At 34.3% G+C, this 27,117-nt stretch overlaps 1 protein-coding gene across 2 annotated transcripts; it reads right to left on the bottom strand.

Annotated features, from left to right (window-relative positions):
• Nucleotides 1–1,061: 1,061 nt before the first annotated feature.
• On the bottom strand, nt 1,062–10,485 carry LOC149168934 (ran-binding protein 1 homolog c-like). Of its 2 annotated transcripts, XM_089426993.1 has the most exons (4): nt 10,076–10,485; nt 1,735–1,821; nt 1,549–1,641; nt 1,062–1,376 (listed from the first exon to the last, which is right to left on the bottom strand). In XM_089426993.1, exons 1-2 carry the CDS (start codon nt 10,249–10,251, stop codon nt 1,797–1,799), a joined length of 201 nt encoding a protein of 66 aa, XP_089283119.1. In that variant the 5' UTR covers nt 10,252–10,485; the 3' UTR covers nt 1,062–1,376; nt 1,549–1,641; nt 1,735–1,796. The 2 variants fall into 2 exon arrangements, with proteins under 2 accessions (XP_089283119.1, XP_089283120.1); XM_089426994.1 differs by lacking the exon at nt 1,735–1,821 and having other exon boundaries at nt 1,063–1,376; nt 10,076–10,481.
• Nucleotides 10,486–27,117: the final 16,632 nt, after the last annotated feature.

Here is a 27,117-nt window from a genome sequence, read left to right as displayed (position 1 = left end):
TTTTACGTCTACTTTTGTATTTGTTTTTGCACCAAGTTTTGCACCCAATTTTAAGCTATTTTATGCCCCTTTTTGCACCATTTTTTTGTGTCTACTTGTGTCCAATGTTGCACCATTATTTACACCGACTTTTTCATCCAATTTTGTATTTTTTTGGTGTCTAGTTTTACATCATTTTCACCATCCAAATTTGCATATTTTTTTGCCTCATTTTGTGTCCACATTTGCATATAATTTTGTGTCTGAGTTCGAGCCTAAATTTGCATGTGATTAGGAATCATTTTTTACATCCAATATGGCATCCTTCGTTTCACCTTTTTTCATCCCCATTTTGCATCTTGTTTTATGTCTTTTCTTACATCTTTTTTTTTTCCTTTTTTGCACCCAAGTTTGCATCCCAAATTTACACCATTATTTGCATCATCATTTGGCATATTAATTTGTAACGTTTTTTGCTTCTTTTTAACGCTCAACTTTGCATCTTATTTTACATCTAGTTGTTGTCTTTTTTTGCATCTAATTTGGTGCCCATTTATGTGTCCTTGTTTTTGCCCAATTTGATATCCTTTTGTATGCCATGTTTTGTTCCCTTCTTTGTGTCAACTATTGCACAATTTTTCACTTCTAATTCAAAACACTTTGTATGTCAATTGTTTGCATTTTGTATTAATTCCTAGTTTAACATCCAATTTTACTTTCAATTTTGCATCCATGGTTACATCCGCATTTGACTTCTTATATAGAGTATATTTTTCTTTACATATATGACCCACTTTATAGATTCATAGTGAAATATATGATAGTTTCTAAATATCATTAAAGCATATATCACAATTCAAAATCATTTGTAAAGAAATTTAAGAGAAATTGACAACATCCATCAAAAAAATAACAATGTGTCATTAACAATTTTCAAAACATGTATAAAATAGCAACATAATACTAATAAAATCAGTATTATTTTTAATCAAAACAAGTAAAATTCAAATATGATTAACAAATCAAAATATTTCATGAATATCGTTATTCTACGATAAATTAACAACAAACATAAATCAAACTCATCGTATGATTACAAAATCAAAATGTCTCATTGATATAGGGTAAATTCACAACACCCATCTAAACATAACAATGTCATTCTACACAATAATTTCTTCATAAAAAACAATGCATGTGCATGCCTAGCTACCACCACCAAGATCATCCTCATGATCATCTTGACCATCCTCATTACTCTGATCCACATCATCACCAACACCGCAACTATCATCATCATCTCCTCCTTCACCACCATCATCCTCATCCTCATCATCTCCTGATATATGTTAAACATAATTTGGATCATCGTCTTGGAAATCATTACCTATAGCATTCTGACAAAAAAAATCAATATTACATGTTAGTATTAATTACATAACACAACGCATGTTTTTGTTATACAATGTTAACCATAAAATGAGGTAAGATATAATATCTAATAGTACTAAAAAATAAAATGAAAATATGGTTAAAAAGTATATTGGAAATCCAACTAAGATTACATACCATAGAGTCCATCCAAACAACAAATTCAACCCATCTCTTTTGCTGCAGCACCTCCTTTTCCAAATGATTTGGAGGTCTTCCATATTTTAGTTCCTATCAATCAGTAAATAGGGAGAAATTAGATAACAATGACTTTCTTCTAGTACAAAATTTATTAAAAAAATATCACATGTTTAATATACTTACAAAGGTTGTTATCAATGCTTTTAAACCTTTCTGGCCACTACGATGAGTGACTTTTGTCTTGGTTATCCTCGCCTTGGATGCCTTGTCCTTAAACATAAACCAATTCAATTTATTTTCACACAAATACATGTCTAAGATACTTATAAGTATTAATACATTCTAAATAATGTTTAAAGAAAAATTCAATACCTGAATGCTCTCATTGTCGGCTTTTCTTTGTGCATCCAACTTCTCATATGATTTTACAAGTTCTTTCCATACTTTAAAAGGTATGTCAATAGGTCTTTGTTTCAGTCTTTGATCTTGAGTTATTTTTTTAATTTTTCTTGTTTGGTTAAAAATTTTGGTTAAAAAAAACCGAACAAGTAATTCACATCAATGGCATGGGGACTCTATGGATATGTGTAAAAAAATGGCTATAAAGAAAACATCCAAAAAACATATGAGCTCTCCCTTTGATGGTCACTTGGGGTATATGGCTGGAAAGGAACAACTCCATTTTCGAAAATCAAGGACAATCCTTTCTCAAAGTCCTTCCTAATATTTGCTCCAAATGTCTTAAAATGAAAAACAAAATTCAAACGTCATCCTTAAACATCTCCCTTAAATATAACGTTGGACCATAAATTCTTAACTTTTATTGTTATCGGCTCTGGAATGATTTTCCTATATGCAATTATATAATGAAATATGTGTGCACTAATGAAAAAACATTGAGTTTCATTTTTCATAATCACAAACAATGAAAAAAGAATCACACATAACTAGCATCATTTTGGAAATTTTATATTTATTAAAAATCTTTAACATGTTTTCCTCCCATATCTCATAAAAAGGTGTGAAATTTTTTATATACTCTCCAATAAGCACTACAACAAAACCAACGATTTGGAGGTTTTACACTAAGTTTTTCAACATCGAGCTTACTAGGGCTTGCACCACCGGGGTTATTAGTAAGAATCTCATGAGGTTTGCATAGCCATGATTATTAGAATCAAAATAGTAGGATTTGCACTAAAAAACAGTTCATAGAGCTTTCCTGCTGGGGAGAAAATCACAAGTTCAACTTCTGCAGTGCAGAGCACCGAGAGCTCGTAAGCTTTCTTCAGCAATCCACCTACGTTTGGAAAATGTAGCCTACCTGCTGGCGATGTTCTCAATCCTCTTCCTCTGCATCTTTCCCCTCACTATTCTTGTATGTCCTCTTTCGTTTTTCCCTCCAAACAAACCCTCTCAAATTGAGAAAGAAGAACAACTCACTCGATGAGAATCCGAATCCAATTATCGCTTCTAACAATAACCCAATACGATACTAGAAGTGATTACACAAAACCTCATTGACTCTTCATTTGTTTGGAAAAGAGCCAAGCATATACTTCTAACGAGGGTTTCTGTCTCAAGTCTGGCTCGCACGACGTCGCTTAGTCAATTGCGAGAAAAGTTTTCCACCTGCCTGTCACATACAATTTGTCACACTATATATTAAAATAAGGTTGATCATACTAACAATAAGGTTGTATAGTTTAAAAGGAGGGCTCTCCTGACTGCATTTGGTTGGTTTATAGAAAAGATTGCTGGAATGTGTAATGTGAATGCTCTGCTAACTGTTTTTTAAGCATTTGGAAGTATTACAACCCCCTAGGATAATTAATGTAAGACCTGTTAATTAATGTGTAAAGATGGCTATTGTCCTTGGGCTACCTTAGCTGTTCGTGTTTAGTGATCTGTGGTATTATGACTCCTCAAGTCACTATTAAACCATGAGAACCATGCCCAGGCAGACTAGTGTGACATTGTGGATGAGAACCAAAACTAGACTCCTATAACCTCCTTTTTCATCCTTTAAATTGCAGAATTAACTGACTGTTCTAGTAATCGTTCTTGAGCACCTGAAGATGTGCACCCTAAATAATAAGAATAATACCCTGTAACATATGAATAGTCCATCCTGTGCATGTAGGATATGCACATGAGGTCCAATAAAATCACTAACCAGAATACCAGGTGTTATTAAAGCCTCTACAGGGTAATTGCAATAGTTCTTCATTTCTTATTACAAGAGTTTCCAATAGATAGGTTTTGAAACAGCTAAATTAGTTCCATAGACATTGGTTACATAAAATTACAAGTTCCAATGCTCGAGGAGAAGTCTTAGCTTACCCATAATCTCCCTACATATACTTGTACAAAATTTGTATTGATCCCACCATATCAGAAGGCCATATACTCTGCCCATTGTTTTCTTCTATCTTTTGTGTTTTTTCAAATATACCATTTCAATTGCTTCACTTGACAACTTTGTTTATTAGACAAACACAATGTCAGGCTTGTCAAATATTAGCTTCTTTTTATAGAGCTCTACCCTTATTTTCTGGCTTACCTCTTCTAGTATTCGAGGTTACAATCTTCATGACATTGTAAAAGAGAAAAAAACGTTTTATTGACTTCTGGTGTTGGAATTGTAGCATCATGATTTGTTCCCTAAAGCCTTCACAACCTTTTTAGATGTTTGGGGCCTTTCGAGTCCTAACAAGGATTTTTCCGACTACTTCCAAGTTCCGTCTGCACAATCCTTGATAGACTTATTTGTTTTTTAGTTATCTGGGTGCACGATAATCCCATTCACATGGTTTTTCATGCTTCTGCTAAATTGTCATCCACAAGTGATGTTTTCCACCAAGAAAAGCATGTGTTATTTTGGGATTGATGATTAGGCATGGAATAAGGGGCACCGGTTCAGCCTCTCTTCTCGATGCATATTCTGGTAAGAAAATGGGACAAATTTTCTTGTGAATGAAAATTGCAATCCCTGTAGTCTTGAAAATGCAAACCTTGACTATAATGGGGCCTCTAGCTGGAAATAGGGCAATATGTGTTCTCCTTATGCAACATCGACATATCAGTGATTTTCAGTTTGCCCGATTCTTAGGTGGGTGATATGAATTCCCTGTATATGGCTGTTGACAATCAAGTGACCCTTGCATGTTTACCCCCCATGATGTACATTCAGTTGTAACCTAGCTTGGAGATTAAGCTAATCCAGATCCACATGTTTTTAGCATACATTTGCTAAAGAACCTTTCAACTTGTAGATAATTCACTATATCTCATCCACATGTAGTCAACTTACTGAAGATTAATTAACTTGCACATTCTCTTGTTGAAGAGAATTTGTGCTCGTCCATGCATGAGCTAGATTGGAAATATTCTGGATAGCTCCTAGTAGTCTCTGTCCATGCATTCTGATTTCTGTCTCATGAAGGTGTCAGATCTGCGTTAGCTATCCAAGACTTCGGTTCATCCTTTGACTTTGTTAAATTCAAACTTCATCTTATAATTTTTAATACTATGTATTGGGAAGTGTTCTCTCTCTGATCTGATTTGTGAAAAACTAAGAAACAACTATGAGAAATTACTAATTAGCCTAAGGTCACAACTAATTACTCCTCTGTTTGGACTGTCATTTCTCCAGTCAGGAGGGTGTCCCTCGTGTTCATGCACTTTCAGCACTTGGAAGCATATGCTTGGTCAATATGAGTGATCAGCACAGAAAGTAGTTTTCATTGATATATGTGTAAGCATCCAAGGACACAAGAAACTTATAAGATCAAATAATATGCAAAATCCCAGTCCACGACCACCAAATATGAAAGAAGAAAAGATGGTTGTGCACTTTTAAGTGATAAAAAATCTTCAAAGTATAGGCACTTAGGTCATTCACACTACTGCAACATACAACACTGTTCAACCATCGAATTTGGAGAGCTGTAAAGAAACTGCATGGTCAAACTCCATCACTGTATTAGTCAAAAGATTGTTTGCATCATGGAGATAAAATATGAGAATGATTGCAATAGTATGCACTGCACAGAGATGTAGGCAGCAATGAGAGAAAGGAAGGATGGAAGAGAACGTTGACTGCTCACTGAGAAAACTCTAGAAAATAATGCCATTCAGTGTTCTCTTATAGCTCCCCAAATTCCCAAAGGTGGGTGGCCTATTCATGCAAAATCTAACTGTTGTTGAGTGGCTGAAGTGAGGAAAATGCTGCAAAATTGCCCGATAACAACCATAAATATGGCTTCCACTAAACCATTGCAATAAGTGGCTTGATCTCTTCATAAGTAAACAAAAACTCATGCAATCAGCTAGAATTCCATTACTAACTAATTTGTCTCAACAAATAAGAATTCCAAATCAGCTTTCTTGTTCAATAATAAAGTTCCATCTCACATGTAAAGTTGCAAACTAATCAACGGGGTCAACTTTGTCAAAAATACAAAATAAACATTTCCCAAACTTCAAGTTTTCCAAATTTAACAAAGAGGAATTTTAAAATCACCCAAATTAAGTTAGGCAGCTCCTTTGCACCTCCTTTCTAAAAATGGTGCCAAGCCGCCCACTGAAAATAGAACTGGAGTCATGAAAAACCACTTTTAGCTAACTACCAGATGTACCGAAGGAAGGGCACCTAGGGTATTCCTGATAGGATTTCCTTATACCTCATAGGCAAACAACCATTGTCCCTTCTATAGATGAGCAGAATAAGTGCTTGGTTCTCTACACTAAATAAAGACAAAGTATAGTACTTATTGCTGACAAAATAGGATTTAAATCGCGGTTCAATTGCTTGACATTCAGCTGGTCACAGAATTGTAGAGTGCATAATCATAAGTGATGTTGCGAGCCTCATTGCTCAAAGTCTAAGGGTCTTGCGAGCCATAATCACAGCCATGTATGGCATATCTTGTGATTATGGCATTTTATGAGGTCAATTCTTGTGAAGACATTTCTGTTTATAATAAATTTTGAACCTCAACAGAGTTTTGGCAAGACCTGGATGAGCTGGGACATCAACAACACAACTGATATGAATGACATAATCTATCCTCAAGAGGGAGCCTCTTTTGTTTCATCACTCTAACAATCTATGAAATGGTGGAAAGCATAACAACTTCCCCTTGAATATGACACCTAAACTGAGTACAAATCCTAAATGATGCAGCCCTTGGTGCATGTCTCTCAAAGCATCGATATTTCAAATGTTGAAAGCTCTTGTGCCCATTTGATATGCATTCGATTACAGTTCCCCTGAAGAAAGAATCTTATAAAGGCAAGGCCATGGCCAATATGTTAGCCATATCCATTGGAGTTGCCATTGCTTGACAACTTTAGTGTGATCAGTCCCACCATGATTCACATGGCCTTCTACTCAACACTGGCTGTTGCTATTGTAAGAGTCTTCAAGCTCGTTGAACCCATAGTATTGATAAGTGTATTCTTTGGGTCTCTGGTTTTCAAATTCTGCCTATGTTTTCCTCTCAGTATCATTATTTCAAATGCTGAAAGCTCTAATTCCCATTGTTGTGTATTTGATTGTGGTTTCCTTGAAGAAAGAAGCTTATAAAGGTGAGCCCGAGGCCAATATGTTGGCCATATCCATTGGAGTTACTATTTCAGCTTATGGGGAGGCCAAGATGAATGCATGGGAGGTGATTCTCCAGTTAAGTGCAGTTGCATGTGAGACTACCCAATTGATTCTCATACAAATTCCACGAACATCAAAAGGGATTAAGTTGAATCCCATCATGCATCTTTGTTGCTCCTTGTTGCCTTGTTTTTCTCAGCACCCCCTGGGCCTTAGTAGAATACCCATTTCTGATAATCAGGGTCTCTTCCTTTGATTTGGATTACATGACATTTCTTCTTGTGCCTTAGCTCTTAATCTTGCAGTGTTTCTTCTGATAGGAAAGACTTCAGCCTTGACTATGAATGTTGCTGGTCTTGTCAAGGACGGGCTGCTCATAACATAATCTTTGTCTGTAATAAATGAAAAGGTTACAGTCATAAACTTGAGTGGGTGTGGACTGGCTTTTCTGGCTGTCTGTTACTATAATCATTTGAAACTTCAAGCTCTCAAGTCCAATGACAACCAACCAAAGTACCTCAGCAACGCAGCTGATGCCAATGATGAAGGAGAAGGTTTGATAATGACGAGTGGGAGATTCTCAATCAGAGATTCAGAACCAGTAGAGAAAAATAAAACTCAAGCTTAAGGATTAGGTATTTAGATCATTAATATTGTCTTGTACTAGAGATTACTGTTCTTGGATTGGCTCCTCTATGCCCAGATCTATTTGCAGGGAACAGGCCAGTCATTCACAGTGAAGAAGACAATACAAGATTAGTGTATAATGATGGACAGGATGGTGCCATGGTGCCAACCTAAATCTCAAGTAAGGAGACATCTGTTCATCAATTTGTCAAGAAGCATGGCCTACAATTCAATTGCTCTAAGCCTATCACTTCTTCCACCTGTCAAATAAATCGTTTCCTGTTTGTTTAGTTGACTATGGTTCTAATAAATATACTATTGTTTGATGTAAAAAGACAAAACAAAACAAAAAATATGGAAAGTTGTGACCCCATTTTCTAACTACAAATTGAAATCGGATTACCATAGTGACCACCTCTGCTTATTGGAATAAAAAAGGGGGTGGGTTATGCACAATCCTCCGTATCATTTGCTATTACCAGAGATAATTAAAGCCACCCTAAACTCAAGTCTTAACTATGCTGATAGGGTGTTTGGGGAGGGGGATCCCTTACCAACCCACTATAATCTGCACAAAAGCATCCTAAGAACATATGCAAAATCAACCCTTCAATGAAATGATCCAAGAATATAGGTACTCAAACATTGATTTTATCAAAGAAAAATACAAGACAGAAAGAAAAGATCATAACAAGGATTAGAAGAGTCTAAGAACAGTGCTCACTGTCTACAGAGCCAAGACGAATGCAGAAGAGTTTTTCCTTCAGTTCCCCATCTGAGAAATCAGTTGCATGCCAGACCCAAGTTTTATCACTACCTGCGTGCTCCTGAAGTGACATTGGGGAATGAACTGCAAGGCAAAAAAAAGAAAAAAAAAACATAATCCAGATAATAAGGATCAACACAAATTCTCGGCACAGAAAGCCTCTTAAAACTTGGACGTAAGATAAGCTATTACAATCTCAGGGGGGAAATTACACAAAAAAAAAACAAACAAACAAATTTACATACTTAAATGGCTTGCACATATTTTCAATGTCTTGGATTGCCTCATGACCATCCGAACCTTTGTAGTATCCTTGTGCTTAAGAAACTTTACTGTTCCTACACCACGCTCCTTCCATTGATTCCCATCCTTGTCAAACTTGTACAGCTTCACCTTCCTGCAGGGTCAAACATATAAAAAAGAATGGGAATATTAATAAACAATGAAACTGCATTAGGATCATTTTAAGAGCCCATGGCATCCATTAGAAGTAACGTCCGCAATATCCCACCATATCAAATGCATTCAAAGATAAATTACCAACGACCTATTAAAAAAACAGGAGATATTCCTTAACATCACCGAAAAGGATCCCACAAAAAAGCTCAATAATAACATCAAACATGTAAGAATACAAATCATCAACTATTTAATAACAAAAGAATTCTCATCCCATACATCCCCATAAAGTACAGAAATGATCAACAACCTGTTCAAAACATCATAGAAAGTCAACGAAAACAGTTGACAGAAGACCAAAATAGACATATGCCTGAATCATACCACCTCACAACATAAAAAGACAAATCACCCTAATGCCAATAACCAAAAGACAGATTATCAAATAGGCCCAATTCAGTATTCAATGGCTAATCCAAAAACCAAAAAATACGAAACCCTGTATGCTTAACAATAACAAATGACCATCACACCCCTCACTAAACCAAAATAATAGAGAAACCATCATAGATTCTTCAAAGACATTGAAAAAAGGATGGCCTATAGTTCAACAAAATATAAAAAGACTCGTCAAAATACAAAACCCCCAATGATAACAAATAAACCATCAAATGCATCCCCGAAAAAATCTTCATCGGCAGCCTATCAACATAGGAAAACAATTATTACAGACCATAATGAGATCAAAAAATGCTGATCAAAATATCAATGGGACATCAAAACAACAAGAAACTCACAAAATACACAGAAAAGCAAAACCCTAATTACCCGATAAAACAAACCATAGCCCGCTAAATTCATCTACCATAGAGTTTCTTCAGCACCCCATTGAAATGACAAATCCGATCATCATCAACAAGCGAACAAAACATCGAGAACCCGATAAAAATGGATCTTACTAAAAAGGATAAAAATTAGAAGTAAATAACTACCCAAATGCATCTTCCTTATAGTCAAGGTCCCATTTATGTGCACAGGAAAAGGGCCACCGAAGAGGCCATGAAAACAACTTTCAACTGAGAAAACAAAATCATGAAATAGCCATGGATTAAGAAATTTACATGTCAAGAAGGACATCCTCCTCTTCTTCGCCCGTGGTGACAGTAACCTCCTCAAGCTTAACAATGGGTGCAACCTGAGCTCCAGTGTCCTCTTCCTTTCCGGCATCATCCTCGTTCTCTCTCGAATCGTCATCTACTGCCCGTGTAAGAACAGGATCCTCCTGAGTTCCAGCCATCCCAATACCAGATAGTGCACAGAGGGAGAGCTCGAATGAAATCGATGGATCCAAAATATGCCAGAAACTCGCCCAATATCAGACACGAATGCGAAACCCTGAGGATTTTGGACAAAGGATTTAACTGTGCAAAAATGCTTCGAAGGCAAAGGGCAATGAGGTCGACGGAGAGAAAACACTCTATATAAGGGTTTTTGAGGTCGATGGAGAGAAAACACTCTATATAAGGGTTTTGAAGAGGGAAGGCCGGTAGCTGTTAAAGATTGAGAGTAAAAGTAGCATCGTTAAAGATAATATAATAAATTATTACAGGGATGGTTGGGGGGTTTCAAAGGGAGAGAAGGCCATGGAATAACCCCTAAATCATCTCCAACATGAGAGGCCTACTTCATTCATGTTGTCATGTTGGGACCAGAGGTTGTTGTGCATTTTTTGTTTTCGCAATTTTGAACTCTTTCCTCGGTGATATATTATTGTGTTTATTGTAATAATAATGGGATGGGGTTGAGGGGTTTGTAAATGAGATAAATATGGAAAAGTAATTAGAAATATTGGTTTTAAATTATTATAATAAGTATTGTTGTGGTTGATCCATGATAAGTTGTAGGGTAGTTGGTTTGTATGGGGTTTAGTTGTTACGAGGTCTTAAGTTCAAATGTCATGGGGAGGGGTTGAGAATGGTAGTCATTTTGGGGGCATCAAAACTATTCTAAGGGGCATCTTCCACTGAGCTTTACACAATCTTCGATGTTGAGGATGAAAATAATATGAATATGCCAAGCTCACTCTACAGCCTAGTATGGTTACAGCCATGTTTGTCCATCATTCCAAGGGGCATCTTCCACTGAGCTTTACACAATCCTCAATGTTGGGGATGAAAATAATATGAATATGCCAAGCTCACTCTACAACCTAGTATGGTTACAGCGATGTTTGTCCATCATCAAAGTTGAAATTTTGCTAGTGTCGGCCAAAATAAATTTAAAAAATAAAAAATAAAAAAAGAAAAATACAAAACATTTAAATAATGTTTGCTCATAAAAAATAATTGCCAATGAAGAAATTGGATCCCTCTCCGCTCATATTATATCTATATTTAATATGGGTCTATGCTAGTGGATAACACAAAAATCACAAAGTGAAGAAGAGTTTAGTTTCAAGTCAAAGCAAAACTTTGGGCCTAGCGCAATTCATCTAACTTCTATTGAAATGCGGTATTTATACGTGTAATGTGATATATATATATATATATATATATATATATATATATATATAGTGTAATTGCTATTATGTTGTTAAATTGTTCTTTAATTAATGTTGGTTATTCGATGGCAAGATGGTTTTGTAACTCTTAATGATGTAATTGTTCATCTTCTTGGTTGTAGTGTGCCATGTTGTTGACATACAAATATTGTAATGGAGCCAAAAAAAAATGACAGTAAAGCATAGTTGGAAGTTATAAGTTTATGCTCCTGGAAAAGAAAAACTGTGGAGTTAAAGAACCACTTCTAGGAAATCAATTTCCATCACATCCATAGGGAGCTAAATACAACTGTAGATTCTCTCTAAAAAAGAATTATTTGTCTGGAGACAGGTTACATATATTATGATGAATTAGTTGGCAACCCAGTTCAAAGTTCTCATTCGATGCCCATATACTAATATGGATCAGCTTTAAGTCAAATTTTCAATTAGTTATCAACTAGCTTACTATAAATTTCAAGTGAGTCTACATTCAGCTTTCAATTAGCCTCAAATACAATGTCTTTCTTTTTCTCTTGACAGGGGCCTCTTCATGGTTGTATAATACACTTTCGGGAATTTTTGGTTACAGGCTAATGTCATTTTTAGTCACTGTCTTCATTTTTCTCATAGTAGGGCCCTCTTCGTGGTTGTATAATACACTTTCTACAATTTTTGGTTGCATGCTATTGTCATTTCTAGTCAGTCTTATATTTTGTAGAAGAAAAAAAAATTGTAAAACCCTGGTTTTATAACAACTTCTTTTTCTCTTCTTCTGGGTCGTGATGCCTTGTCTTCTGGCAACCCATTGTAATGACAAAAGTTACAATATTTTTGTCAATATTTGTGCTTTTTTTCTTCCTCGTGAATAACAAAAGGGTCCTTTTTTTCTATAGTAATAAGAAGAAGAAGAATAAGAAGAAAGATATTGTAATGGTTATGTCATGGTTGGCATTCCTAAATATAAGCAGATATAGGATAAGCATGCATGCATATTAGAACTTGGTGCGCATGGATGGAATTCAATGTGCCAAATGATTTAGATGTTTCACAAGCATGGGGTGTGACATTTCAACCCTAGTTATCAATAGTGATGAGAGGCCACCAAGGACAATACCCCTTGGAACCTATGATAAGTGTTGCACATTTTGGTGTTAGGAGTGGAAGGGTAAGCTTGGTTCGAGGAGGTTGGTTATGGGATGTTTTTTGGTGCACATGAGGTTGTGCATCAACTACCATGGCTACACTTGAATTAGTGGGTCTTTACAAAAATAAAGTGGGAGAGTTAAGTTTTGTGAACAAAAGTAGCCTATGGGTGATATTTGCATTGATCACTTGTGTTAGGAACCTTTTTAGGCAAGTTAACTAATACTTGGAAGGTGTGAACCATGTAATTGAAATAATTCAATAGTGTCCTCCTTCCTTCAAATGAAGCAACAAGGCCAAGAACGTGACTATCAAATAAATATTAGCCCCCTATTGAGCCCTTGTTGCACATTTACAAATTGCTCAGACATTGATGTCATGGTGTTTCACACTAAGTATATCTAAGATTACATGTGATAGTATATGCCTCATTTTAGTACTAACAACTTCATTAGTTTTGTTCTTATATATTACATACTTTTTTTATTTGTGGTTGTTATGTATTTGATGTTTATAATAATTACAAAACTAACTATGTGAAAGCATCCCTAACATAAATTTTCATTTGGCACTAATAATATTTTCCTTACAACCCCCTTCCTTCATTGGCGGTGGGAAGGAAGTTGATCCTTCCTTCCCCCCACACCCCGCTTCCTTCCTTTGGAAAGAGAGGTAAGAGCAAGAGTTGGAAAGATGCCGGAAAGAATGCCTACCTTTGGTAGTTGGGTTGTCATATCGAGAGAAAGAAAGTCAGTTACTTGTTGTCCTCCCTTCGGTAGATGAATGCCTATATTTGGTAGTTACCTTCGGTAGGAGAGAAAGAAAGTCAGTTACCTATGCTTCGCTTCGGTTGCCGTATCGAGAGAAAGAAAGTCGGTTACCTACGCTTTGCTTCGGTTCGATAGGAGAGAAAGTCGGTATGAGTACTTTGGGTGTTGTTGGTTGTTCTTTTTTTTCGAACAACTGGTACTTGTTTGAAGAAAGAAGTCTATCTTACTCTGAAAGAGGTAAGGGGCGGCACTGCAGGAGAACGGAACGCTCTCCAGAGGAGCCATCAAAGGTACGAGTTCAAGAAAAAAGATAAGCGGTAAGCGATCATAGGGCGAGGATAGGGGAAGGCACGCTTGAGGGCCGTCCGGGCGAGGGTGGGGTACGGGTAGGGAGAGGGGGGAAAGGACAGGGGAATAAGAGAAAGGAGAAAAGAAAAAAGAATAAGAGAGAGGAAATAAGGGAAAGGAGAAAGCAATCGACATTAAATTCAACAACTAAAAAGAGGCTCTTTGAGCCATGGCTAGCTCTTAGAGAATTTCATTCTCTTCGAGCTCTATACATATTATACTCGTCTAGACATATGATACTCGCATCTCTACGTTTCACTTCTTTACTCTCTTCTCTACCGAGATAAAGATCTAGATCTAGTATAACTTAGCCATTCCAATAGCCAATAGTCTTTAGTCCTATTTAGTACCCTTCTAATAGTCCCCTTGGCATATTAGGTAGATATTGATTCCTTTTCCATGCATGAAGTTCCATAGCAAGAGATTAGACCCACTTCACCATTGACCTTAGCATATGGAAGGAAGGAGGTGTAGATGCCAGTCATAAGGCCAGGAGGTTCCCTTCTAGATAAGCTCATAGCCGATTATAGAGGAATCCCCTGTTTCATCGCAGATTGATGCTTAATATTGAATTTGCCAGAATGTTCCTTGCTCTCGACACGACACTGGTGAATAAGAAGCGGGGGGGGGGCTTGACAAAGCACCCAACCCCTACTTTAGCCCATTGATCAGTGAGGCATCCAACCCTTCACCTTCTCTCTTTGACCCTGCAGCGCTTAACTACGGTACTCTCTCACTTCGCCTAGCTAGGTTGTTCCTAAACTTGACCTTGCCTAGCCGGGTTGTGAGCCTAACAATTGGTTGGTCGGGGGAATGGTTCAGGGGATAGCTAGTTCGCCCTTACCTCGTTCTACTCTTTATTGTCAAATACAGACCCTACCGACGAGCTGGGACAAGAGCTCCTAAACATGCATATATAAGGACAGGTTGAGACTAGGGAATGTTTGGGCATAAGACTCCATGTGATAGTACTCCTATGGTAGTATATCCATGATAAATATTTCCAACATCTCATGATTGTTTAATTTGGTACTTCGAGGTAGTCGTACAACATTTGGAGGCAGTTGTTGAACATCTAAGGCAATTGAAATACTATTTATGACCACACATAAGTGGATTGAATCCACCTCATTTCTATAGTTAACAAATTTGCATAGCGGCTCAAGCACGACTATTCACTATCTTAACAAAAGACAGGTTAACACCAATTCTACATAAGATCCACATACTGTGACTGTAATTAGAATTTCATTTATGTGCATCCATAAAATCATCTCATTAACGCCACATGCAGTGCATTTAAAACTCAAGCAAATTCTCTCATATGCTAAGGAATTTATAACATAGAGGGTAAGAAACCAACATACAGAACAATCCACGCAAGTGAGTCAAACTAGATCAAAAGAGAGAACGACACTTGGAAAACAGAGCACCGCTACCCAACCTAGAAATGACTCTTCAGTTCACCACCAAGTCAAGGTTCTTGCCATGGATCAACCGCCTCCAATTGATCTATGCAATGGGTATTTAATACCTTCTTTCATGATATGGTTTCCATTATTGGTGTCTTGCTTTTATGGATCTTTTTATCCATTTGCGTAGGCTTATCTCATAAAAGCTCACCTTTCTCTCCCATGAGGATTTTCCTCATAGAACATTGCCTTTCTCTCCCGCACAACTTTTATGTTTTTCTCAATGGATATTTATCTCCAATCCATCCAACTTATCTAGAATTAAATCGAGAAGCTTTACCATGAAAGAATTATCCTTTCCCATTCACCAATGTGATTTGGCAAGAATCTCATCTCTTGGTGTCTCGCTTTTCCAAGTGATTAATTTATTGATAATGTATTTACTTTTTATATTACACATCATACCTAGCTTTTCTCAGCTTAGGTTTGCAAAGTTTGACACACAAGGGAGGGGTGTTACATTTTGGATCCCTCTCTTTCCTTAAGATCCCTCCAACTGCAGCTAGAGTTCTTAGATGACTGTAAGGAGGAAGCCCCTATTGGAAAGGGACAGACAGTTTGAAGGTGTCTATCTTGTTGGTAATTCCTATATCGAAAAGTTGTATTTTCATAGTCCAGGGGTTGGGAATACACAATTCCCATCCACTTGAGCTCAATTTTATCTCGCAAAACTTCATTGGGATCTACCTAAACACATATGCAAACATAGGTGAAAATGCCTTTCAAAAGTCTTTCCCTGTCTACTTTGACGAATCTTCCAATAAAATTGCCCACTTTTTCTAAGAGATCTAGATGGGTAAAGTGAATGGGAAAACTGGGAATCTTACCCATACTAGAGTAGTCATTGGTAACATAGTGAGAGGATTGAAGTTGGGAAACCATGGCTTCACTAGAAGACCAACTCATCCCCAAAACCATGGACCTTGGTCAAGGATTTTTTTCTTATCCTCAAGACATTTGAAGATCACCACAAAAAAACATGGGTCTACATCCACCCAAACCGGCGTTCATCCAATCCTCTCATAATCGAACAGAAAAACGCTACTTTTTCAATTGAAAATGGGGAATAAAAGTATCACCCAAGGATAATGACCATCGCATCAAGCGCTCAATCATAAGGGAGGAGCAATAATTTGACAATCACACGTCCTTGATTTCTGTTGATTTAACTCTGAACACTCACGTAATATTCTCTTGCTTGGCGAATTAAACACCACTGCATGGAATGGACGAGGATTGAGCCGAACCCTGGATGAAGCCCACTTCATTCTCATCTAAACACAAAACTATATATACGTCAAAGCTATTACAATAGATTCTGACTGTCAACACCTCGAGGTTCTGTTTATATGTGGCTACCTTTTATGGTTACTATTGAATGTGTGATTGGCAATAGTAATGGCAACTTAGGGCTGCCAAATTTCCTTCGATTCCCTCACTACACCCTAACACAAATAGTTGTTCAATGCCTTGGTTGTCTTTCAAAACTGGTAGGCAGCGTCTTCTTTGATATTTCTCGATGGTTTTGATTCCACTACAATCACAACTTTCATTTACATAAACTTCGTGTTTTCGCACGAGCGACGATTGTTCCAAGGTGAAATGTCACTTGGATGGTTTCAATGTTGTTGACCCATCATAACTAACTAACGGATATGCCCATTACAATTTTATACCACCCCATTATCAATATCAATTATGCATGGGAACCAATTAAAGCAACTTTTCACATTAATTTTATATGAGCATGAGAACATGTGTTAACAAGCAACCCATAAAGCCTCATTTTGAATGCCATAGTCACTTAGAAGGAATTCCTCTTGTAGTAGCATCCTCCCTACTAAACTTTGCTAGTGCTAACATTAGAACCACCATTACAACAAGATATCCTTCTAGTGTTGACAACACCATTATAGTAAGATACTTCAAGAGAGACATAAAATTTAAAAAGTATGATAGTAATACGTATCCAGAAGATGGTATTGAAACTAGTAATTGTTCACGAATCCATAAGATTGTAAGGTCATTCTCATTATCATAATCACTGTCATCATCATCACCATCATCCTTGTCATTGTTATTACCATCATTAAATTATCATCATAATCACCATTCATGCCATCATCATCATCATTATGGACATTGTTTGCAATTGTTCATAATTTTAGATGTTGTAAGAAATATCATCAACCCAAAAAATGTGATCAGTGCTAGAAAAGGGTTGTTTAGGACACATTAATATACGTAAGAGAAATAACAACTCTATTTTTGACAGATGATTGATGATGATCATCATCACCACCATTATTATCGTCATTGTCATTTTTATCATCCCCATCATCATCATTAATGTAATTTCTATCGACATTGTTGTAATCATGCATCATCATCATTCATGCCATTATTGTTTTTGATGATGACCTAGATGAAAATGATGATCATGACACCAAAGATAATGCTTATGATTATGACAATGACAACATCTAAAATTGGGAAGATTCACCAACGTCATTAGCATCGTCATCATCATAATCATTGCCATCATCATCATTGTCATTGTAACCGCTATCGCCTTTATCATCATAATCACAATTCATGTCATTGCCATCATCTTCATTTTCATCATTGTCAATATTATTGACATTGTCATCAATTGTTCATAATTGTCAATGCCATAAGGAATATCATCAATGCAGAAAATATGATGAGTGTTGGAAAAGGGATGCAAAAGCGAACATAGAAATGGGGGCAACAATAGAAGTAAAATTGGATTAAAAGTGGATACAACATAAGTAGATGCACAACAACATGAAAAACCTGACACAAAAGTGGATGCAAAAGTAGATGCAGTTGTCAATGCAAACTTGGATGCAAACATGAAGGAAAAAGTGGAAGCAAACATGGGTCCAATGGTAGGTGTAAAACTTGGCATAAATTGTGGTGAAACAAATGTGGATGCAACAATGGAAAGAAAAGTATATGCAAAAATGGATGAAACAAAAGTGGATGCAATAGGGTATGCAAACGTGGAAGAAAATGTGGTTGCAATGGTAGGCACAAGATATGGTGCAACAAAAGTGGATGTAACAATAGACAAAAAAATATGCAAAATAAGATGCAAAAATGGATGTAAAAGTGGAAGCAAACATTGATGCAACAGGCAAAACAAAATTGGATGCAAAAAATGGATATAATGTAAGTAGATGCAAAAGTAGATACAAAACGAGATGCAAAACCCAATGCATAAACCTGACATAAAAGTGGATGCAAAAATAGATGCAATATTTGATGCAAAAGAGGATGTGAACATGGATGCAAAATTGGAAGCAAACGTGGATACAACAGTGAGTGCAAAACATGGTGCAAATTGTGGCATAACAAAAGTGGATGTAATGATAGATGCAAAAAAAGAATCAAAGTATGATGCAAATGAAGATGTAAAAAGGGATGCAAAAAGTGAAATTTAAAATGGGTGTAACAGTGGATGCAAAATTGTGTGCAAAAGTGGATGCAATAGAAGTCGATGCAAAAGTAGATGCAAAACGAGACACAAAACCCGATGCAAATCCCAGTCCAAAATTGGATATAAAAAGGGATGCAAAAATAGATGTAGTAGTTGATGAAAACCTAGACGCAAATGTGGATGCAAACGTGGATGCAAAATTATAATCAAAAGTGGGTGCAAAAGGAGGTGCCAAACTAGGCGCTAATTGTGGCACAAAAATATTTGATGCAATAGTGGGTACAATAATAGATGCAAAAGAGGATGTAAATATGGATGCCAAACAAGAGGGAAAAGTGGATGCAACAAAAGTAGATGCAAAATTTTATGCAAAACTAGACACAAAACACGATGTAAAACTTGGCGCAAAAGGGATGCACAAATGGATGAAAAAATGGATGCAAAAAATGATTTAAAAAAGGATGCAAAAAAGGATGCGAAAGTCGATGCAAAAGTTGATGCAAGTGTAGGTGCAAAAAGTGGATGCAAATGAGGATGAAAAAGTATGTCAAACAAAATTAGGTGCCAAACATGATGCAAAACCTGGAACAAAACCTGGTGTAAAGGATGACACAAAAGTTGGCATAAAATTTGGTGCAAAACGTGGTGCAAAACCTATTGCAATACCTGGTTCTAAACTTGGTGTAAGATTTGGTGCAAAACTTGATGCAAAATTTGTGTCAAGTTTTGCACCATATTTGATAAATGGATGCAAATAACACCAAAAATGGGCTCTAGATGCAAAAAAAGAAGTAAAAAGGGACGCTAATCGCTGGTTTTGTTGTAGTGCATTAACAATTGGTGTGACTTATCAGATGTAATCGTTGATGTTATAGGAAGATTCTATAGCATGGTTTGATGACAATTCAATTTCTTCTTCTTGTGCATTGAATAAATATAATGTAACTTAATAATATTCAATAAATAGTTCATAGGAATTTAGGATTAGGAATGTTTTCATTTTGAATATGAAAAACATTTTTTTATTGATTTTTTTAATTAAAATTAAAATTATATAAAATTTACAACTTGATTTGATGAATCCTTTTCAATTTTTAATTGTTATTCTATAGGATGATAATTATAACGATTCAAATATTTCTTTTAAATAACATGGAATGGAATAGTTTAGTTTGCATGTTTTAAAGATGATAACTTGGTAATGAATAAATGTGATGTAACTGTATTAAAGAAAATTGAATAAATGGTTAATAGGGTTTTTTTTGGGCTGAGAAGTGCTCCAGAGCCCAAAATATGAGGGAGATGTTGTCACGTAATGTAACGTTACATTAATAAAAATATTAAAAGAGATATATGTGTCGGCTAATATATATTGTATATGTGGAAGATATGTGTAAAGTTACTATATATGAGTCGGCTAATATATATTGTATGTGCGAATGATATGTGTAACAATACCATATATGTGGCAGCTAATATATATTATATATGCTAAAGATATGTGTAACGTTACTTTAAAATAAAAAAAGATTAATTAAAATAAAAAAATGTGTCAGCTAAAATTAACAAAATCAATTTTGAAAATGAGATATATACAATTTAAAAAGAGATCGATTAGCTTAAATATATATATATTGTATATGCTCAAGATATGTGTAACGTTATTACTTTAAAAAATGAGAATACTTTTATATATACATATGTGAAATTTATATAATATAAATAATATTATAATGAACTAGGATACATGCAAGTTAACCAAGGGTCCAAGCAAAGTGAGAAAGAAAAGTGATTAACAATGATAGATGAAAGATAGTGTGTGATTCTTTTAATTTTTTTATTATTGTATTTTCTTTAACAGGATTGAGCATAAATATAGGTTTAATGTTTTACAATCAATTATATTTTTTATTAATTTAGATACTTTCTTAAATACAATACAATAGGATCATATTTAAGAAAGAGAGTGCGATGAAAGGGGGAATAAAGTGTGGGAGAGAGTCATACAGGTGAGAGACACAATGAGAGAGAGTCATACAAGTGAGAGACACAGTGAGAGAGAGAAAGGAAGAGAGAGAGGATCGGGAGAGAGGGAGGGAGAGAGATGGATTCGAAGGGGGAAAGAGAGGGAGTGACAAGGGAGAGATGAAGATGGAATGAGGGAGAGAAGAGATGAGGGAAGAGAGAGAAAAGAAGACGATAAAAATAGGGAAAGAAGGGGAAGAAAGAGACGAGGAGACATAGATATGGAGCAGGGAGAGATGGGGAGAGAGAGAAGGAGAGAGGGATGGAGATCGTGACAGAGTTGGAGGGTGGAGAGAGTGTGTGTATGATTCGGGGGGAGACAGAGGGATGTGGGAGAGAAGGAGAGAGAAAGGAAAGAAAAAGAGAGAGGACTTGAGAGAGAGGAGAGAGGGGGAGAAAGAGATGGAGTTGGATGGGGAAGAAAGATATGAGGGAGTGGCAAGGGGGGGAGAGAGAGAGAGAAGGGGAAGAGATAGAGAGGGAAATGAAGAGGGAAAGTAGATGGATAGATAGATAGATATGGGGAGAGAGACAAATAAGGAGAGATAGAGGGAGGAAAGAAGAGAAAGAGAGAGAAAGTTAAGGAGAGGGAGATAGAGTGAGACGTGGGAGAGAGGGAGGGGAAGAGGGAGAAGGATAGGGGGAGGTAGATAGACATAGAACGGAATGTAGAGATAGAGCGAAGAAGAAAGACTCTCACAAAGAGAAATACAAACATAGAAGTTAGATCTAGATATTCAAGAATATTTTAGATTTTCACAAAAATAGATGCATTGATTTCAATGTCAATGTTGATTTCTACTCATGTTTGATTGCTTACACAAGATGCATTGGGTTCACTGTAGCTATTGATTTCTAATCCTATTTGATCGCTTGCACTAGATGCACTGATTTTAGTGTAGATGTCGATTTCTAATAATATTTAACACTTTACACTAGATGCATTTATTTCAGTGTAGATGTTTCTTTCTACTCATATTTGATTACTTCCATTAGATGTATTGGCTTCACTGTAGATATAGATTTCTACTCCTATCTGATTGCTTGCACATGATGCATTGGTTTCGGCGTATATATTGATTTCTAATCCTATTTAATCACTTGCACTAGATGCATTGATTTCAGTATAGATGCCGATTTCCAATCATATTTAATAACTTACACTAGATGCATTGACTTCAACATGGTTGATTTCTACTCATATTTGATTGCTTGCATTAGATGCATTCGTTTCAGTGTAGATATTGATTTCTAACCCTATTTGATTTCTTGCACTAGATGCATTGATTTCAATATAAATGTTGATTTCTAATCCTATTTGATTGTGTGCAGTAGATGCATTGATTTCAACATAGATGTTAATTTCTACTCATATTGGATTGCTTACACTAAAATGCATTCGTTTCAGTGTAGATATTGATTTATAATCCTATTTGATTTCTTGCACTAGATGCATTGATTTTAGTAAAGATGTTGACTTCTAATCCTATTTGATTGTTTGCACTAGATGCATTGATTTTAGTGTAGATGTTGATTTTTGATTTGATGCAACAAGATATATGATGTATATTAATTTCAAAGTAATTAGATTAATAGTGTGCATTGATTTCAGTGTCAGGACATCTCTACCTCCTCCATCTATATCTCTATCTCCCATTGTCTCTCCTTCTATATCTCGTTATCTCAGTGCCTAAACATACACACACTGTCTCTATATTTATTTATCTCTCTCTCCCTACCTCCCTTTCCCCTCCCTATCTCTCTCTAAAATTTCTCTCTCCATATATATATCTTCCCCCCTCCCTGTCTTTTCTTCTCTCTTCTTCCCCCTCACCCCCATATAGATCTCTATCTCCCCTTGTGTCTCCTTCTCACACTCTCTCTCAATGTAAGCACATAAAAATTATTCAACCATAAATACAATACTTGAATTTTCATCCTAAATAAAATGTTTCCTTACCCCAAATTTTTTCTTCTTGAAATTATAAACTATTTATAATTGGGTACATTCTTATTATTCCCATTTTCCATCATTCAACATTGTTAATTACTTTGCATTCATTGGCGGTAATAGAAAATAACTACCATTGAAAATTATTTGTGGTTTAACACTCCATAAGTCACACTTATTGACTTTCGAGAAAACTACTATTAATATTGGAGATCGATAGAGACAAGGTATGTTGTTTACTACAGTAGCTCGTGTTAAATATTTGATATGTTGTTTACTACAATAGCTTGCCTAGTATATGATTCCAACTACTCTTTCCATATGATCAATATGAGAATGAAAAAACTAATGGTTGTGACAATAGGAATAGTAGAAGAAAATAGTTTCACATAGTCTCACATTGATTGCAATGAATATTGTTTGCAATTGACTATATTATTATTATTGACATTCTCTACCAATCAAAATTGTTACATTTACGCTTAGCACTCAAAATTTTTATTTCATCATTTTTTGAATTGACCAAATTAATCTTGGAAATATTTAGCATATTTAAAATGATCAAAATAATTACATGTTCAATAAATTTTGTATAGGTTTTCACTTTGAGAGATTTAATCCCTCTTGGCGCTTGATAGATCCAGTGTTAAGATGGATCTATGCTAGTTATTAAATTTTATGAACTAGTTTGAATATAAAAATGTAAGAAAAGATCTATACTGATTATTAAATTTTATGAACTAGTTTGAATACGAAAATATAAAAGAAGGTTTTTTTTTGGGTTAAAACGTAAGATAAAACATTTTGTTTTAAAAAACAAATTTAAATTTGAAAAAATTTAAAATGGGAAAAATTGACAATTTAAATTTGATATGATGTTTTGTTTTAAATCCCACTCTTATTTCATAAGATGGTCATGATGAGCCTTCAATATTTGAAGTTCAATATTATTGGAATGTGATGTACAATAATGTGCGTTAAAAATATTTATAATTCAAATTTAATATGGTTATTAAATTACTATTGTTAGAACTTATTTTAATGAAATTTTTTATTTTAAAAATAAATAATTTTTTATTATTATTTTAAAATAAATATATTACTTTGGATTAAAGATTTTCAATCAATGAAATTAATATCATGCAATTTTATTAAACAAAGTTGCGTAATGGGTTAAGAGGCATTTAAGATAAAGCATTATAAATAAGTTTGGATGTTTAACATGTAGACGAGTATTTTTTTATTGGAATTTAGAATATAATTCTTTATTGAAAACATTTAAAATTTAAATTTAACATTGTGGTTTATTGTCATTCTAATTGTTGAAATTTATTTGAGTAAACGATTTGTTTTTAAGAGGAAAGTAAATTTTCATTATTATAATATAAATAATACAAATATTTTTTATTTTAATATTAAAATTAAATAATTATTAAATGAAATTAATTATAATATAATTTTATTTTAAAAATTGAATAAATGGTTAATAGAACATTAAGATCAGATATTATAAATAAGTTTGGAATTTAAAATTTAGGAGGATATTTTTTTTTATTTGAATTGAAAATATAATTATTTGCTCATAATATTTAAAACTCAAATTTAACATGGTATCATATTATTATATTACAATTTTTTTTTTAGCGAAAATTTGTATCTTAAAGTAATGTTTTATTATTATAAAAATAAAAATATTTCTTTAGTTTAAAAACTAAGAATCAAATAATTTATTTATTTTATTTTATTAAATAAGGTTAAGTAAATGATCAAAATACATTCAAGATGACGCTTTATAAATAACTCTGCGGTTTGAATATATAGGAAACTATTTTTTTATTGTAATTTATGATGAATTTTATTGTTAAAAAATATTTAAAAATCAAAGTTTACATGATTTTGCATTATCAATTTCCAATTGCTTGAATTTATTTTAATCAAATATTTAATCAGGACAGATAAATGTTTTTTATTATTATAAAAATAAAAATATTGGTTTCGTTTAAAGAATAGGAATCAAATAATTAACTAATAAAAATAATAGAATATGACTGCTATAAGTGGTGCTTTACCATCAAAGGAAATGTTATAAGTTTTTTTAAATTTAAAAAATAATAAATGGTTAAAAGTAATATAAAATAATAAAAGATTAAATCCAAAATAGAATTCAGTAGGAGGGAGATGTTGTAATGTCCATAAATGAATTTAAACACTTAAATGTTGGCTAGATTATATTGGTGTAAGCTTTTGTAAATTTAAAAAATAATAAATGGTTAAAAGTAATATAAAATAATAAAATGTTAAATCTAAAATAGAGCCCAACATGAAGGAGATGCTTTATTGTCCATAAATAAATGTAAACACTTAAACGTTGGCTAGATTAATAATAAAAAGTTAAAAGTAACAAAAATAATAAAATTCAATTTGTTGTTTTGTAATTTTGTTTTGCAGGATACCTTATGGTGTGGAAAACTACAAAATAATTATAACTTGTATTGCTCAATGCTAAGTTAGAGTGGTCGATCAGAATAAGTATATTGTGTTCTCAACCACAAGAACTTGTATAAAGTTTGGTGAATACTAAACACTAGTAAGTCTACAGATTTACAATTTGGTAAGTGCCCAGGGAAACATAAATTAGCATTTCACTTAATGTTGCAAAGGAAACGCCGTAAGGCATAGAGTGTGAAAGAATAATGAAATGTGAATGGGCATTGTTGAAAGAAAGGGTTGATGATAATGAGTTTCAATTGAAATTGTTAGTTATGTTTATGCTGAATATCTTTTTCTTGTAAATAAAATTAGTGTGTGGAAGATTAGTGACATGTGAATGGACATTGTTGAAAGCAAGGGGTTGATCATTTTGAGTTATAATTGAAAGTATTAGTTATGTGTGTTTTGATTATGGATATTTTGTAAGTAATAGTAGTGTTTGGAAGAATAACAACATCTGAATGGACATTCTGGAAAGCAATGGTGGATGATAATGAGTTATAGTTAATGTCATGTTGAGGTTATCCATTATCAATGGAGTAGTTGTTGTTTATGTGATCATGCTTTTGTTCAATATTGTAAGGTTTTTTTTTTTGTATTTGGATATTATGTTTTTCCATATGTTACATATTTATGTAGTTATTAAAAGATACAAGTGGATTTTAATGAAAGAGTTGAAAAGAGTGATACGATGATACAACATTGTGAACAACCTTATGGTTGTCATTTTATAGTTGTTGTTGTTTTTTTTTTAATGTGACGTAGAAGCAATATAATTAATATCTTGGAATATGTAAATTTATTGTGGAAATTATTCAGTAGTAGTTTACATGGTAATGGTTATTGATAATAATATTTAATTTTTAAGATTGCATGTAATGGTGGAATATGAAGCCAAGTGATATACATTAGGTATAATTTATAGAAAGTAGAATGTTTGTAACAAAGAAAGTCTTTTGATCTTGAAACATCCTTTTTCAAGTTTCAATTGAAAAATACAAGTAGTAAATTGTAATGGATGAGGTGAGAAAAAAAATATAATATTGTGAAGAACATTGTGGTTGTCATTCCATATTTGAAGTTGCATCAAAATTTGTTGGAGGCATTGAAGACTTGAAGAAGCAACAATGAACCTAGTATTTTGCATGTGAGTTGTGTTAAAATGAAATTGGAATGAATGGAAATGAACTTACCTTTGTCATGGGGATTTAAATATTTTTAGTTGAAGATGCAAGGTGAACGATGGCATACTGAACACCAATGGATATTTATGCGTAATTGGAGGCATATTTCTCGATTGCCATTTTGCCTGTATTTTTTGCATTTTGTCATGTTGATGAATGTGGTTTATGCCTTTCAGGGAAGATTTTGTTTGTAGTAATGATTGTATAATTGGACGGAGGCGGTATAATGGTACTGCTGGATTCAGTACTGGAAGAAATCATTTTTGTATATGTTGCAATATAAGTATTGATGCCTCAATTTCGTCCCAATAGTTATATAGTTGTTTTATTTTTGAGTCCATATGTCCTATTGAAAAAGAAAGAAAATGTTAGAATCAAATGTATAGAAAATATAATGAAACTGTAATATTTGCAAACATGATTAATAATGATTAAATTTTATTGTTGTTGACAGGTATGAAAGGTATGTTATGTAATAGATTGAGCTTAGTAAATAAAACAAACCTTTTGGTGATGTTAACATATGGGTTTGAGCAGATTATCTGGAGGTGGCATTGAACGAAGAATTTCTTCTACGTGTTTTTTGCGATCAATGTTTTTGTTGTCCTTCATTTTATTGTAACAATCAAAACTGAATGCGGGGAAAATCCAGAGATCTTATAGAGAAGATACTCTTGAAATTGCTGTGAATGTGAGACCGTGATGTTCAGTTTTTTCCTAATGTCAATTGTTCCTTTTGGCAGTGTCATACCTTGTGACTTATGTATGGATAAGT

Source organism: Pinus tabuliformis, chromosome 4_2, assembly GCF_031772625.1.
Source record: "Pinus tabuliformis cultivar Carrire ecotype Pingquan chromosome 4_2, CPIR1, whole genome shotgun sequence".
Lineage (NCBI taxonomy): Eukaryota > Viridiplantae > Streptophyta > Pinopsida > Pinales > Pinaceae > Pinus > Pinus tabuliformis.
Note: the sequence above shows the minus strand (reverse complement) of the source record. Positions and strands in the feature narration are given on the sequence as shown.

Excerpts from the sequence above, each read along its gene's own strand:
- LOC149168934 (XM_089426993.1), bottom strand. The coding sequence starts at position 10,251 with ATGGCTGGAACTCAGGAGGATCCTGTTCTTACACGGGCAGTAGATGAC. Across the intron at positions 1,822-10,075 it reads GAGGATGTCCTTCTTGACAT|GACAAGGCATCCAAGGCGAG; the intron begins GTAAATTTCTTA and ends TTTATGTTTAAG.